At 33.9% G+C, this 14,766-nt stretch overlaps 1 protein-coding gene across 4 annotated transcripts in view; it reads left to right on the top strand.

Moving 5' to 3' along the window:
• ORC5 (origin recognition complex subunit 5) overlaps positions 1 to 14,766 on the top strand; it is a 216,152-nt gene that overhangs the window by 56,291 nt on the left and 145,095 nt on the right. For all 4 annotated transcript variants that reach the window (XM_081147839.1, XM_081147838.1, XM_081147840.1 and 1 more), the window contains one exon: positions 12,353 to 12,465. In XM_081147839.1, coding sequence (XP_081003965.1) covers positions 12,353 to 12,465 — 113 coding nt within the window. The remainder of the gene's footprint in view (positions 1 to 12,352; positions 12,466 to 14,766) is intronic.

Genomic DNA, 14,766 nt, shown 5'->3' on the forward strand with positions numbered 1-14,766 from the left:
CTGCTTCTCTTGGGGTAATTGGTTCAATTGTCCTGTGATGTGACTTTCTGCAGCCGTTTTAACACATTATAGGGATGTTCCCACATGCACTAAATCACACCTCAGCCGTGTGCATTTGTTTACTCTCAGTGACTGCTGAATGCATGCATTTACTAGACCTATTCATTATAAATTTAAAATTACTGTAATACATATAGAAAACTTTTCTGTGAAATTAAGCTTTTCATAAATAATTTTAATTACACAAACATATCTGCATAATTAAAAACAGGGAAACTAATTCGTCAAGTTTTTAACATACTCATTTGGAAAGCCTACTTTATTATATAACAGACTTTCACCTGAATTTGTCCGTTATATCAAGGTTTTGCTATATTTCAAATACTTTATGATTAAATGTTATACTCATATCACTTTTATATACAATATTTCAAACTACTTTTCTAGATTTTTAAGCAAAAGCACTTTAACCAAATAATTCTCTATAAATGATTTTATAGACTTGGTTTATAATTATAAAACCTCTGTCTTAAAAATTAGTTTGTATATTATGTAATATTATGGTTTTATATTTTACAAATAAGTAATAACATTTATCAAATGCTAGTTCTGTAACATCAGATATCATAGTTGATGAAACACTACCCAATGTGTATTTTTATATGTTTTTATTGACTTTAGAGAGAGAGGTAAAGCCAGAGGGAGAGAAAGAAAAACATCAATAAGAGAGAGACATTGATCAGCTGCCTCCTGCATGCCCTCCACTGGGGATCGAGCCCGTAACGGGCATGCGCCCTGACCAGAATCGAACTGGCAGCCTGTCAGTGCATGGGCTGATGCTCAACCAACTGAGTCACACTGGCCACGGCTCCAATGCATATATTGATTAATTAAGAATTTGAATCTAGTAAACACAAAGTGTAGTATCCTAAAATCTAGTTATATTCATATAAAGTGATTTTAGTATGAGAATTATCTTTATAGATATTAAAGTTGGTGAACAAATGGGACAGTTTTCTTAAAAATAAATTGCTTGGATACTCTCATATTAGAAAATGTGAAAAGCTATTTATTCTTTTTCAATTTCTCTGTGCTTCATTTGGCTTGTGCCAGCATTCCAGTGTGTCTGTAATATCCAACTTAAATACTTGATGCTGTTAAGGTAAATTATATAAATCACAGAAAATATCTTGAATGCTAACATTTCTAATAATCTTGTGTGTTTTTTTTCTTAACCACAATTGAGATTGTGAGGCATTCCATTCAAAGATGGTAAAGAAGCCTTACTTGATACCTACTTCTCTGATGAATAGGTCATAAGGGTGCTGTTTGACAGAGGTGACCCTTTTCTAGCAGCAAAGAGCCATGATGCTCAGTCTTCTCTGGGGCAATAAATTAGATTCTCAAATCTCCTACTGTCCCTGGTGTGGATACATTACTGTTCTGCCATCCTATAGCTATGAGTAGGTGCCTGTTTCAGATCTTTGAAAACTGTTTTGGGATGCTTCGTATTTGAAAAGAGTAAAGTTGATCTATGATTTTTCCCTAACTGCACTTATGTTGTAAGGGATACTAATATTAATCATTGCCAAAGATAATAAGAAGGAGGGTATCTTTTACTCTCTTGCCCAGGGGTAAAAAGTTGTCTTTCTTGTCTTCATTTTTAAAAGAACAGTGTTTACCCCTACTCTTTCCTAAATCTCGTGTTAAATTTCTTCAGTTTTATCACTTTGCCTTTCTAAGTCTATCAGCCCAGCAATATGCATTTTTACTAAACTCTAGAAAAATGGAACCGTTGCTTAAGGGTGACATGTAAAATACTGCATACAGAATTTTAAAATGCATAAAGTAGGCTTTCAACTTTTGAAAAAATAGTACATTGATACCTTATTTTTCTAGGCGATATTTTATAACTACCTTTCTTAAAGTCTAGTATTGCTTCCAATAAATATACCAAATGTATACCTTTTATTCATATTTTTGAGGAAATGTATTTAACACCAATAAATTTTATTTGACTTGCAGATTTTTTGCTGAAAGCACAAAAAAAAGTTTGTGTGAATATGTGCTTGCACATGCCTATTTAGGAAAAGAAATACTGTCAGTATAGCAACTATTTAGGCAAATGAACACCTTACATATAGCTTTATGACTAGAAAACGAGTTAGGGATAAATGATTTGGAAAAATCTGCATTATGGAAGTGTGCTATATTTTAAAATATTTCTAATAGAAAGAAGATTAAAACAGATGTTGATGCTTAAGGCAATGGTTTCCAATGAAAAATTGTCTTGATTCCTTGTCAGCTCACAACTCACTGGAGTTCTTGGAGATTGGCCTCACCTGCTTATACGTACACATATTTCAGTAGCTGGTGCTTCAGAAAAGTCCTTGCCATTTCCCCTGGATGAGAAATTAGGTCCTCGGTCCCAAGTCACTATGGAACCTAATTGCCCCCTCACCTTGGATACTCTGGTGATAGCTGAATTCTTAGAATAGAAAGTAATCATGTCAGTGTAGTTAGGAGTAAGAAAGCGAACTAGGCTTATATGGAACTGCCTTATCTGTTCCCCTGGCGTCAAATGCTGTGTGTATGCTGATATTTTTTGAATTTTGTATTTCTAGCTCTGGACCCAAGTTGCTAACTGAACAGTAATACCTGAATGTGTCATATCTGTCACACACTGTTATATATCCCAAAACAAATTATTCCCTAAATCTTTTCCTTTTTTTCAGATTTCAAAACTAGTCATTTATTATTCATTCTTTACTAAGCATATACTTTGTGGCATGTATAATGTTAGGTGCCAGAAAAACAAAGATAATACAATGGTACCTCGGTTTTGGAAAGTCTCTGTTGACAAACATTTTGGTTTACCAACGCCATAAACCCAAAAGGAAATGCTTCCACTTTTGAACATGCCTCGGAAATCGAACATGCCACTCGGCTTTTGCTGAGGGCAAGACCCTGAGGCCTAGCTGTCAGCTGTTGATCCCTCGGTTTTCAAACATTTCAGAACCCAAACAGTCTTCTGGAATGGATTACATTTGAAAACCAAGATACCACTGTATACGGTTTCTAGTATTTAGTTTACTTAAGTGGAGAAATTATCTCTGGACCCTGTCTTTTGTTTTTACTTCATTGGTCAACAAGTCCAATCTATTTTTCCTCCTAAATACAAATGTCTCTTGAACTTACTCTTTTCTTCCCACCCCCACTGCCATTGCTTTAAATTCATGGTTTCATTATTTCTTAGGCTATTGCACCCACATCCTAACTGGTTTCTCTGTCAGCAGACACTTTTGGCCTCATTTTCTGCTTATACTTTTTAAATGAATTACATTATCTACAAAATCAAGTCCACATTCCTTAACAATTCTTATAAGGTCTTTCACAAACTGGCTCGTTTTCTGCCACTTCTTTCATTCTTCCTATACACCATTTACAATAAGCTGTTTGTTCCCTTACAGCACACCAATTTTTCTTTTGTATTGTTTTCTTTTGTGTTGTTTCTCTACCACTGATGAGCTCTCTTTTATGCTTAATGGTTTATCCCCCAAATATCACTTCTCAATGAATTCACATTTTATCTCCCTCCCTCTTAGTCATTCCTTTTGTACTCAGGTAATTGCATGTATACATATCACTAGCATAGCTCTCATGTTGTGTTGTTACCGTTTTATTTTGTTTGCCTCCCCAATACCTTGAACTCTTTGAAGGCAAAATCCTTGTCCTTCCATTTTTGTGACTTTGGCACAGTACCTTGAACATGGAATTCACTCACTCAGTGATGTTCTATTCCCTGAAACATACAGTTGTGGTCTTTCTGGGTACTAGAGTTTTGCAGTCATTTGTGTGCTAGCAGGTTCCAGAGATGAGAGGCACTATCTTTAGTTCCTTTGTGCATAAATACACACTGCATTTTTTGTCCGTCTGAGCTTATTTGAAGACTAACAGTTCATTTCCTGCCTTTTTTGAGAAATAGAAATTTCCAGAGGTGATGATTTTAGGTTTTATAGCTTTGACAGTATTTGCCTACCCCTTTCATTGCTGCACTTATCACCTCTACCTTATATGTGTAAATATCAGTTGAACTTGCTTGTTACATGCCACATGCTCAATGAACCATCACATCACCTGAAATCAGATCAATTGTAGTGTTTGTTGGGTTGCATGAACCTCATACACTGACATATCACACATTAAGGTTTTTTACTTAAATAATTTAATATGTTTCAGATTGTAAAGTTCCTCCAGAACAAGCAGGATAGGCTGTTTCACAAATCAGTTGACATATACCAACCTATAAAAGCATAAAAATAATGAGCATGTTAAAAATTAATTACAGTTGTAAATTGATTTTCTTTTGTTGGCAGAAAGAACATAGTTTATTAGCCTGGGAACAGGTTCACACTGTTTTAACATCAAGCACTTCCAGCTGAAGCTTGTTAGTGACTGCCTCTCAGATTAAGAAGAAAAAATCCTCTATACTGTAGTACATGAACTCCTATTGTTAAGACATAAATAATCAGCTCATCCCCTGCATGGACAAGAACAAAGAACATAATACAGAGCAAAGATTAACTAAGCAAATATTGCACAACCCCACTTAAGATGTAAATTTAAAAATATTCTATGTATAAGGAGGTTTTTCTTTTTCTTTGTGAATGCATCAGTCATGCCATAGGAGGAAATACTTAGGCTTTGAATTAGATTATTTTAAGCAAAGTAAAATAAAATATTTTGATTAGTGTCAATATGCTGCTAATATTGAAAGCTAGGGAAATACCATTTTCTTTGATAGCAAGATGCTTCAGATTTGGGGGGTTTTGTTTATTTTTAAACCAAGAACTAAGAACCAGAATTTATATTTTGAGGAAAACTGTCAGTGGAAACATGACTAAACCTTAGAGGTGAAGTCACTGACTTTTAGTACAACTTAAAAACAAAAAAAACTTCATTCAGTATTTCCTAGCACAAAATCTAAATCCTGACTTTGAAAATCTATTCTCTAAGCCACTTTTTTATTCATTTGATTTTCATTCATTTGAATTTGAACTTGGTACAATAGACAAGAAAGCAGCTGTGAAAAACAGTATATGTGCCCCTAAAATCAAAATTACTGGCAAAAGATTGTATCTTCATAGATAACAGAAACCAAGAAGGGCAGTAATAATTTTTCTACAAAGTCTTAAATTTATTTAAATAATTAAAATTATGTTAGTGTTTCAGGAAAGACTTTTTTATTGTCTTTGCTTTTAAAAATGTGGATGTTCATCCTAACTTAATTTATTTAACTATTAACATATTTATTGTGATTTATAATCATGATTTTTTTTTTTTTTTGGTAAATGACCTTTAATCCACAAATATATAAGTTGTTTTGCATTGGGAGACCATTTTCAGTGTTCTCTAATAATTTCAGGTTTTAAAAAAATCATGCTTTTGTCCCCTACGTCAAATTATTTATCTCTTAAATGGTTAGCCTTAAAAACAGTAAAATTTTTGTCTAATAAAATATGCAATCTGATTTATGAAAAGTTAAATATTTAGGTTAATAAATTTCACGTTAATATTTTACTTTGGTGACATCAAAGCCATCACATATAATAACTTGTTCACAGGATTGTCCCTGGGCAGGACATTGCCTATATTGAGATAATTCTTTATTCTTTTTGCTACGATTTCCTTTAAGTTGCTTTCTTTATCTTCAGTCTCTGTGCTGCTTGATTTCTAACCTCCAGTACATTCATGGTACCCCTCTCAGTGTGGAATGCTTCCAGAGTTGTCATTTTACTCACTTCTTCCATAAAGCTTTCTTTAATCTGTCCCAACAACGTTACCTTTTCCCTGGGTTCTGCAGCTCCCTGTGTGGGGTACTATGAGGAATATGGGCTTTGGATTCAGATGGTATTCAAACCCAGAGTTGCTATTAGCTCAATGGTCCTAAACATTTACTACTCTGAAGTTGTTTCTTCATCTGGAAAAAAGAGGTTTATTTATAGTACTTAACTCAGGGCAGGGTTGTTACGAAGACTGAAGAAACTACAGTTGATGCTTGAACAATGCAGGGGTTAGGGTTGTGGATCCACACACACGCCCAGCCCCCCAGTCAAAACTCATGTAACTTGACTCTAGAACTTAGGTACTAATAGCCTGCTGTTGACTTACTGATACCATAAACAGTTGATTAAACATTTAGTGTGTTATATGTATTATATATTGTATTCTTACAAGAAAGTAAGCTATAGAAAGTAAGCTTGTATATTGTATTCTTACAAGAAAGTAAGCTATAGAAAAAATGTTAAGAAAATCATTAGGAAGAGAAAATACACTTATAGTATTGCACCTATTTACTGAAAAGATTTGAGTATAAATGGACCTGTGTAGTAGTTCAAACCCATGTTGTAGGGTCAACTGTAACATGCCTGGCACATGTCTATATCTATAATCTATAGATAGAGGTCTGTCAATGTCTGTATCTGCTCTATAGAGCCTGGACTCAATAATAAGTTCCAATCTCTATACCACTGGTTACCCATGGTCACTGATATTAACTAGTTCCCATAGCTCTTTTTTACTCTCCCTCTGAAATTTTGTCCATACCCTTTGCTAGGTCTGAGGGAGGAGTGAGGACCAGATGACATATGTGTCCTCCTTCTGAATTTTGAAGGGCAGTAGAAAAGATAAAAGCACCGACTGTAGTCTTTATTCTAATAGTTAATAGTCTGGACAGACCACGTTCAACATTCAGCACCACCCAAAATGAGGCATTATTTTGGCTAAACATTTTTTAATATGTTAAATATTCTTAAAATTAAGTGTTAAATTTAAAATTTGGTGTTACAGCTTCAAAATTTTCTTGTAGACCTCTAGCATAGTGAATGTGCTATATTCTTTTTCATTTGGACTTTGGATTAAGTAATTTTGAAGCATCTGTTTAAGTGCCTCAACCTATTTGTTTGGGGTGACTGACTAGGGACTGATAATGTCATTCATCCTTTTATGATGTATGTTTTCTCATCCATAAAATGAGGCATTGATTTTCAGTCCTGAGAGGCTAGCTCTGAATTTTATTTTGTAATAAGTTTTACATTGGAACATTTTACTTTTTAATAAATTTGAGTGCAGTTGGTTTTTATAGCCTACAATCAGAAACAAAACTTTCACCATTTTAAAATAAAAAGTAGAGTTTTGGAAAATATAGAACACTCAGGTTTGGATTTATATATAGTTTTGTTATAATTCTGTTCTATAGAGGTAATAAGCTGTACAAGCCACATGTTTGTAGCAACATTTGGGGCTCACAACATGAAACCAGCAGCTACAAATCTCTCTTGCAGCTGAACCAGAAGTCATAAGTAATCATCTGACTTTTTAAAAAAATCCGTAAAATCTATAAACTTTTTAAAACCCGTATCACCTCACCCCAGTAACATATCAATATGAAGTAATTAACATTCTCTGATTTCCCTGCTTTAAGCAATATTTTGTCAAATAGTTTCTTTAAAATCCCTGTAAATAAGCGTCAAAACTGTTTTATTTCTATAAGTAGATTTTCGTAACTTCATAGGTACTTAAACATTTTGAGGTAAAATTTATTCTGTCACTTATAAGGTTTTTCTTAGAGCCCTCTATATTTTGTGTATTTTATCAGTTTATGTTTTTATTGAGGTATAAATGATGTAACATTGTTAGTTTCAAGTGTATAATATGATTCCATATTTTTTATATTGTGAAATGGTCATTACAGTAAGTCTAGTTAACATCCATCACCATATATAGTTATAAATTTTTTTCTTGTGTATTTTTAATTAAACATTTTTTGAGGTAATTATAAATTCACATGCCATTTTAAGAAATAATATGGGCTCTCTCCCTGTGTGCCCTTTACTCACTTTCCCTTAATGGTAACATCTTGCAAAATTGTAGTACAATATTAACAACCAGGAAGTTGATGTTGATACAGTCCACTAATCTTATTCAGATTCACCACTTTTACATGTATTCATTTGTGTATATGTTTGTGCATATTTGGTTATGTGAAATTTTATTCCGTGTGTAAGTTTGTATCTCTTCCACCACAGTCAAGATACAGACCAGTGCCATCATCTCAAGGAGCCCTCCTTTGATAAAAAAAATCCACCTTCCTTCTGCCCCTTCCCTCAATCCCTGGCAGCCATTAAATCACCACTTCTAAAATTTTGTCATTTTAAGGATGTATATAGACAGAATTATATAGTAAGTAAATTTTAAGGTTGGCTTTTTCTCATTATAATTAAATCCTGTGAGATTCATCCAAATTATTTATTGTGTATGTTAATAGTTTACTCTTTTTTATTGCTGAGTAAGTATTGCATGGTATGAATGTACCACAGTTTGCTTAAGCACTCACCCATTGAAGGACATCTGGGTTCTTTTCAGCTTTTTGGCTGTTGCAAATAAAGCTACTATGAACATTCATGTACAGGTTTTGTGTGAACATATACTTCTTTGGGATAAATGCCCAGTGATGCAATTGCTGGGTAATAAGACAATTGCATATTGAGTTTTATAAGTGCTATCAATGTTTTAGCACTTTCAGTGAAGTATGGCAGCCTTACTTCCATTTAGATCCCTTTACTTTTAGGTGTTTTAAATATTATTGTTTTTGAGTATTAGAAGGTGGTATAATTTTTAATCAAATATGATTTAGAAGAATCATGAGGAGATAGTCTCTATGGTAGAAACTCTTACCACCCATCTATCTTGCTTCTTAATGCTTAAGGTTCTTTTCTCATTGCCTTTTTGTTTGAAGAACTTCCTTTAGGTAGGACTGCTAGTGACAAATTCTTCAGTTTTTTTCTTATTTGAGAATTTTTTTCTCTACTTCATTCATAAAGGATAGTTTTTTGAAAAATGTAATTCACAATTTCCATTTCTTTTTGTGAGTATTCCTGTTCAGTCCAGGGGAAGAATAAACCTATCTGGGTAGCTTTCTTTTCTGGATTGAGGATTGAAGGATTCAGAGCCGGGTCACCTTGTGATATTGGGCTGGGAGTCACAAGATTCCCCGCCTCTATATTATTCCTCCAGTTTTGGGTCCCTATGCAGCTTACCTTCCTCTTTCTACCTTGCGGAGTCCTCCTTTGGTTCTCTTATATTAGTTCCAGGGTTTATAGTTGTCCTTAGCAGGGAAGAACAGTAAATATGAATTTGTATCATCTTGCCTGGAGAAAAAGTTCTGTATTTTTTTATTCTTTCTAAACCTTCTCTTTAGGTTTTTTCTTAGTATTTGTTTATGAAATAAGTTCCAGGGTAATTCAAAGTTCAGTTGCATGAGAAGCCTGTAACTTAGTGCTAAAAAGATTTCAGCATATTCAGGTATATTTTACCATTATTTAGAGAGCTTTTCCCCAACAAAGTTAAGTCATTCTAAGATGTTAATTTTATTGGCTGTAAAATATTTCAGTTTATTCTTTCCTGGAACTGGAGCCTTACTCTAAATCACTTTCTGCATTTGAGACCCTAACAACAGGAATGGCTACTGCAGCATATGGGAAAGAGTCTGGGCCACCTCCACCTTATGCAGGCACATGCGTATGTACAAAACCAAGACACCACTGTGAATCTGGTCCTGAATACCTTCACTGACTAAAGACTTCTGTCATGTGCCCACTGACCATATCAAACTACTTAGGTATTAATGCCAGTGTGGAGATACGGCTTCATCATATTGTCATGAACATTTAAATTTGGGCAAGGAAGTAAATCAAGTATTTTCTGTGGTCCTATTCATCTGAATGCACAGGACCTAGAGCAAGTCCTCAAGCATTTCATGGATATGCAATTGCAAAAAAATAATAATAATTTGAAGTATTGGATAATGGAGAAGATGGCTATTCTTATACTTCTGCATGTATAGAAATAATTTTCCCAGAGTTGTGTATATTTTTCCAGAACTTTTTATTTAGATATAAATTAATATGTTTCAGAGTCACAAGGTTGACCCCATAACTTAGTCTTTGTACTTGGTTTTTTTCAGTTTTACTCTAGCAATATTTTAATAAACTGTCAAAATACTTTGAAATTGTTGGTACATTTGTACAGTGCTTTATGGAATGTTCTCCTAAACTCTGTATTTGTGTATTGTTTTTTGTTCATATGGTAAGGTCAAGGAATAACAAATTTCTGAAACTGGTATTTTTTTTAATGTGAAAAATCACATCATAATTTAGTTACTTCATTTTGACTTAAATTTTTTTGTGTGTTAACTTTTCCTAAATGAGATCCCTTACCTCCAAATTGAGCAGGTATCTTAATATTTTGGAAATGCCTTTTGACTGCTACATTTTGAAGTGATACTGTATTCTTTGCACAATTTTCATGATTAATTTATCCATGGAATCCTGGTAAAACTGAGTGACTTCAAGGGACTGTCTGGTTCAGCTTACTGCCTTTGGAAATTTGTTGTAACTAGTGTGGTAAAAATAATAAAACTGTATGATATCTGAAAATATTCTTGAAATTTAACTTAAATCAATTAAGGGGCAGATTTTGTGTTTATGAAAAAATATGGAAGAAGAGTATTTTAGTATATTATTTGAGTTAAAGAATTGATTAAATATGAGGGTATTTGAATCACAGGAAAGTAGAAGTTATAAGAATATTATAAGGAAATGCCACTGGCAAAATAAAAGGTAATCAGTGGGTTTTTTTATATTAAAAGAAAAAGAACTACTAAAGAAACCTGCCGTTAATAATAAAGGGAGATTAATGTGTGAGTTTCAAATGACTGTTACGTTAGCAAATGAATCCCTTATAGAAAAATAGAAAGGATTGAAGTTCATGAACATATTTTGCCATAGGAAAGTATATTAACTTCTTTGTATCTCCCATTTGTTACAATTTCAGGCCTGCTTTTATCATGATTCCTACTTGTTTCTAAACTGGAAAGGACACGAGTTTATCTTGACTTTCAGTAATACTTTCCCCAAAGACTCCATTATCCCTTGACCCCCCCCATCCTGTTCTGTCTCATCCCTTCATCATAAAGGTCTCAAGCGACTCATATTGTAAGAGAGATGAGCTCAAGGCCTGCATTTTATCATTACTAAGTGAACTTTTCATTAAATCTCTTAACATCTGTTTTATCTGTGTTAATATATCTTCATTTTTCTTTTTGTTAGTATTTGATGTATCTTATTCTGTCCCTTGACTTTTAACCTTCCTGCATTCTTCTGTTCTAGATGTATCTCTTCTAAGCAGAATATAGTTGGATTTATTTTTTCAATCAGTCGATTTTTGTCTTATTTGTAGTATTTAGTTAATTTGCTTATAATTACTAATGCAATTTTGTTTATATCTGTTACTTTGCTTTATACTTTTTATTTGTCCTGTTTTTGTTTTTATTTTCTTTGGATTGATAATTTTTTAATTTAGTTTTTCCCCCCTCTACTAATTTAGAAGTACATGCTTTTATTTCTGTTCTCTAAGTTGCTACTTTGAAAATTATAATGTAAGTACATATTCATAGTTAAATTACCAAAGTTGAAATTTAATGAGTACTTCTATTTTTCTCTCAGATGCCACAGGACCTTAGAACATTCATACTTTATTTTCTCCACTGCCAATTTATATATTACTGGTATATTTATCCTATTTTTAAACCCATATACATTATTTTTATTAGCTATACAGGCAAATTTATTTAGATATACTATCAGGTTAACTACTTTCTCTATTCTTCATTCCTTACATTTCTGACCTTCTAAGTGGGATCACTTTCACTTGGAGGTATAGTTTAGGAATTTCCTTGAATAAGGATCTTATGATAGCAAACCTTTGGTTGTTTTTAGTTTGGACTAATCTTTCTGATGATTTCCTGGCTACTTAATTGGCAATCAGTTTTTAAAGCAAGACTAAGCCCAGGGCTGAAGGATATATTTCTTATTGCTTGTCTAACCAGCTACCCAACTCTGAAAAGGCCCACATACACATTTTAACTCCTTGATTCTCAAGGGAGTGTAGATTTGTTATTCTGAGGTATTAGAAACTCCATAAAATTCTTATGTAGAGAGAAGGAATGTGATTTATTTGTAGTTTTTAAAGGTTAGCAACTGTATGTGAGTCATTAATGGAACAAAGCTGTCTCTCCTGGAATCTTTAAAGACTCACTCTTAGTTTGATTAACTAGGACTTTAAGCATATCTACAGATTTGTGTATACAAATTTCATAGCAGTAACAATTTTTGCATATATTCTTGTGAATTCAGTTATATATTTTTATCAAAGGACTATAAAGTTTTAGAAATAAGGACATGATGTAATGTCATTGCAACATTTCCTCATAAAAATGCTTTCTTACATTTAGATTACCTCTCTAGTGACCCTGCAGCTATTAACCCTGGTTGGCCATGATGATCAGCTTGATGGACCAAAATACAAATGCACAGTATCTCTAGACTTCATCAGAGCTATTGCTAGGTAAGCAGAGAGTAATTGTGAATGTAAAATGTCTTGAATTATGTAAATTATATACTAAATATAAAAATTAATGTTCTTCCTAATGTAATGTCATTAGTCATTTAAGCAAGAAAAGATAATTTTAGTGCCAAGATTGAATAAGTTTCACTGTAGAATGAACCCTCTCATCAAATTTACAAATGACATAAAATTGTGAGAATTAGCTAATATCTTAGATGGAAAAAAAATCAAGATTCTCAAAGACCTTCATAGAATGGAATAATGGTCCCATAGTAGCAAGGTAGGATTTAATGGACATTTGACTACAAAAAACTCTTATGTACTAAAACAAAGTGGAAGAGACTTGCTTAAGTTCTGAGTATTTGAGCTAACTATAAGGTTTTAAAAATCCTGGTGTCTTCTTTGAGGGATGTAATAGGTCTGACTACTATGTGTTGACATAGGCAGGTCAAATCTGGTGTGCTGTGTTGTGCTTGGAGTTTTAAGAGGGGCATCGACAAATGGGCACTTGCTGAGGAGGCAGGAGGACAGTGGTAAAATGAGAAACCATGTCATATCCCTGACCGAGGGATGGGGTGTGAGAAAAAAGCCTTATGAATGATATGGTAACCATCTCAAATATTTCAGGAGTTGTCATGTGCAAAATGGATGGAACTAATTTTGAGTAATTGTAGAGTGTTAGAAGGTCTAGGAAAGAACTATGTCTGTCAAAATGAGAGCTGTCTAAAAATGTAACGAGTTCTCACAAAGGTGTATCTGCTGCTATGGAAAATGTACCAGCCATTTATATGAATAAATTATTTCATCTCATGGTTGCAGCTGGATAACAACCTGTTAGGACTTGTAGTAGAAGAGGTGATGTGTATGTAGACTGGCATGTGGAATAATACAATCCATAAGACAGTGCTTGCCAGCCTTTTCCTTCTAAAATCAATCATGAAAGTATTTACATTTATTTCAAAATTAATAACACATAGGCATGAAACATTACTCATGTTATGTTAAAACATGAGCCTAAAGACAGTGATTGACATTATGGATTTGCAAATCTCTAATGAATTGAAGTTCTGAAGTGTACAGGTTGGCAGCCTGTACCCTGAAGTCTCTTTTGAATTAAACGTTCTGTGATAATATGATGCAGGTATTTGAGATATTTTGATAGCATGTAGACTCTAAAACATAAAATGAGGATTTTAAAATGTGTTGTTACAGTAAAACTGGGCAAATTTTTACACAGAAGAAATTGAGCAAAAAGTTTTTGAATGCATTCAGGATGACTGTAAGGCAATAACTTTCTTTTTCCAAACAATTACATTAAAAATTCTATATCTAAGAGCCCCTATCAAAGGCATAGCTTTCAAATGAAGCATCTTTATTTCAGGGATTTTGTCATTGCTCTGAATGTGTGGGTAGTGCCCTAGCATAATCAAGAACAGGACAGAGGTCTGTGAAGCTCAGTATGGTGAATATGTAGTGATCCAAACTGAATTGGACGTGACTTGATCCACAGCATCCGCGATGTTAGACACGTGCAGAGAAACGCACTTCCATTTGCCATGTCAGAAGGGAGCAGGAATTGTAGACCTGGAATTCTGCCATAGAACTTGGCAGTTCTTTAACTTGCTTTGTTACCTTTGTTTTCTGATTCTTCCTCACTTGCTATATGGGCAGTGTCCGAAGAACAACTACCTCTGTCTTCCCACATCAGCCCCCTTCCACTCTCTCATCCCCATAATACTGTGTATTTCCTTACTGCTGATTTAACCTTCCATCCGTTCCCTTTCTCCCATATCCTTCTGTCTTTTCCTATCATTCTGCCATAATGAAAACCTGATTGTTACCTGGGGATACTCCTTCCCCTGGAGTTCTCTGTAGTGGTAGCTATTTATTTCTCAAATCCCAATCAGTTGTAGGCACTTTCAGTGCCATCTTTTTATCTTGTTGCCACTTCCAGATTGTTACTAACCCCAAATTGTTGTAAAAATGTGGGCTTTTTTGATACTCATGCAGTCTGACTCTGTATCCCTATTCTCCTACGAATAATTATCATCTACCAGCCTCCCAACCATTCTACCTTCTGTACTGAAGACTGGAGCACGTGGTTCACATACTTCTTTTCAACCTAGATTCTTGACTCTATTCAAACTACAAATCCTAACATCTGTATTCACTCTGTTCAGCATTCACTGTGTTTCACAGAACAAATTAAAACCAGCAGTTGAGAACTCCTTCAACTGCCTACATTGGTGCCCATCTTCTTTCCTTCCTTTTTCAGCATGGTGGGTTTCTCTTCCTATCTAA

Source organism: Miniopterus schreibersii (genome assembly GCF_964146895.1).
Source record: "Miniopterus schreibersii genome assembly, chromosome: 9".
Lineage (NCBI taxonomy): Eukaryota > Metazoa > Chordata > Mammalia > Chiroptera > Miniopteridae > Miniopterus > Miniopterus schreibersii.